Source organism: Corvus brachyrhynchos, unplaced genomic scaffold, assembly GCF_000691975.1.
Source record: "Corvus brachyrhynchos isolate BGI_N302 unplaced genomic scaffold, ASM69197v1 scaffold166, whole genome shotgun sequence".
Lineage (NCBI taxonomy): Eukaryota > Metazoa > Chordata > Aves > Passeriformes > Corvidae > Corvus > Corvus brachyrhynchos.
The window spans coordinates 287,601-289,042 of NW_008239671.1; the positions used below are offsets into that span (position 1 = coordinate 287,601).

General features: G+C 59.2%; 2 protein-coding genes across 2 annotated transcripts in view; both read right to left on the reverse strand.

Annotated features, from left to right (window-relative positions):
• Nucleotides 1-826, reverse strand: part of PCGF1 (polycomb group ring finger 1) — a 2,214-nt gene extending 1,388 nt beyond the window's left edge. Inside the window, exons 1-3 of the mRNA XM_017742432.1 lie at nucleotides 692-826; nucleotides 446-598; nucleotides 34-105 (exon numbers count right to left, since the gene is read on the reverse strand). Coding sequence (XP_017597921.1) covers nucleotides 34-105; nucleotides 446-598; nucleotides 692-779 — 313 coding nt within the window. The 5' untranslated portion in view covers nucleotides 780-826. The remainder of the gene's footprint in view (nucleotides 1-33; nucleotides 106-445; nucleotides 599-691) is intronic.
• Nucleotides 1-1,442, reverse strand: part of DQX1 (DEAQ-box RNA dependent ATPase 1) — a 25,727-nt gene that overhangs the window by 139 nt on the left and 24,146 nt on the right.

Genomic DNA, 1,442 nt, shown 5'->3' on the forward strand with positions numbered 1-1,442 from the left:
GGCTGGCCGCCCCCCCGTGCCCCCCTGTCCCACCGTCACCGCTGGGCTGCGTCACCCGGTCGAGGCCACGGGACTGGTAGAACTCCCGGATCCGCTTCTCCTCACCTGCAAGGGAGAGGTGGCTCAGGGACACGCCTGGGTTTATCTGCCCCTGAGGGGGGTCTCTGGCTGTCCTTGGCACCCCCTCCCCACTGCTCCCACTGCACCAGGCCCTCACCATAGACCCTGTCCCAGTCCCCATCCCTCTCTCTCTCCCTGTCCCATATCCCCACTCCTGTCTCCGTTCCCATCTAGCTCCCCATCCTGGGCCCCATCCCCATTTCTGACCCTCTCCAGCTCCCCATCCGCATCCCTGTTCCCACGGAGACACATCCCTGCTCCCACCATTCTTCCCCCAAGCCCCCCCACACTGTGCTGCAGGCCATGCCCCCCGAGTCCCCCGTACTGTGCTGCAGGCCGGGCACCAGCTTGTAGACGATGTCCTGCATGACCCGGTCCAGTTTGAGGTTGAGCAGCGGCTGCGTCTCGTGGATCTTGGTGTTGCACATGGGGCAGTACTTGCTGGTCTGTAGGTACTTCACGATGCAGCTCTTGCAGACTGGTGACAGGGACAGGTGTGGGGGGGCTGGGACCGCACCCCAAAGGGACTCACAGCCCTCCCCAAGCCCCCCACCCAGGCGGGGACACTCACAGGTGTGCAGGCACTCGGTGATGGTGGTGGCGTCGATGAAGTACCCGGCACACAGGAAACACACGATGTGCTCGTTCAGCTCCTTCATCTTCACCTTCACCTCCTCCTGCGGGGACACCTCACTGTCACCTGGAGTGTCCCAAGACCACCCTCACCTGTCACCTGGAGACCCCTGAGACCACTCTAATCCTTCACAGGGAACCCCTTAACCCACAGAGCTTCTCCTGCCGTTCCCTTAATATGCCAGAAAATGGGATTTTGGGGAGGGTTGCACCTCTTGCTTTGCTTTAATATGCCAGAAAACGGGATTCTGAGGGGCTGCCCCCTCTGTCTTGCCATAATATGCCAGAAAACGGGATTTTGTAGGGATGGCCCCCTGACTTCCATTATTACACCAGAAAATGGGATTTTGAGAGGTTAGCCTCACTGTCTTACTTTAATATGCCAGAAAATGGGATTTTTGGGGGGCTATGCCTCCTGTCTTCCATTATTACGCCACAAGACAGGATTTTGGGGTGCTGCACCCCCTGTCTTGCCTTAACATGCCAGAAAACAGGATGTTCTGGGGCTGACCCCCCTGTATTCCCTTATTGCACCAGAAAACGAGATTTGTGGAGGGCTAGATACCCTGGTTTGCCTTATTAGGTCAGAAAATGGGATTTCGGGGGTCCGGGGACACCCCCAATCCGGTCCCGGCCCCGACCCTTGACCACGCCCCTTTTCACTGGCCCCGACTCCCCTCACCGCCCCT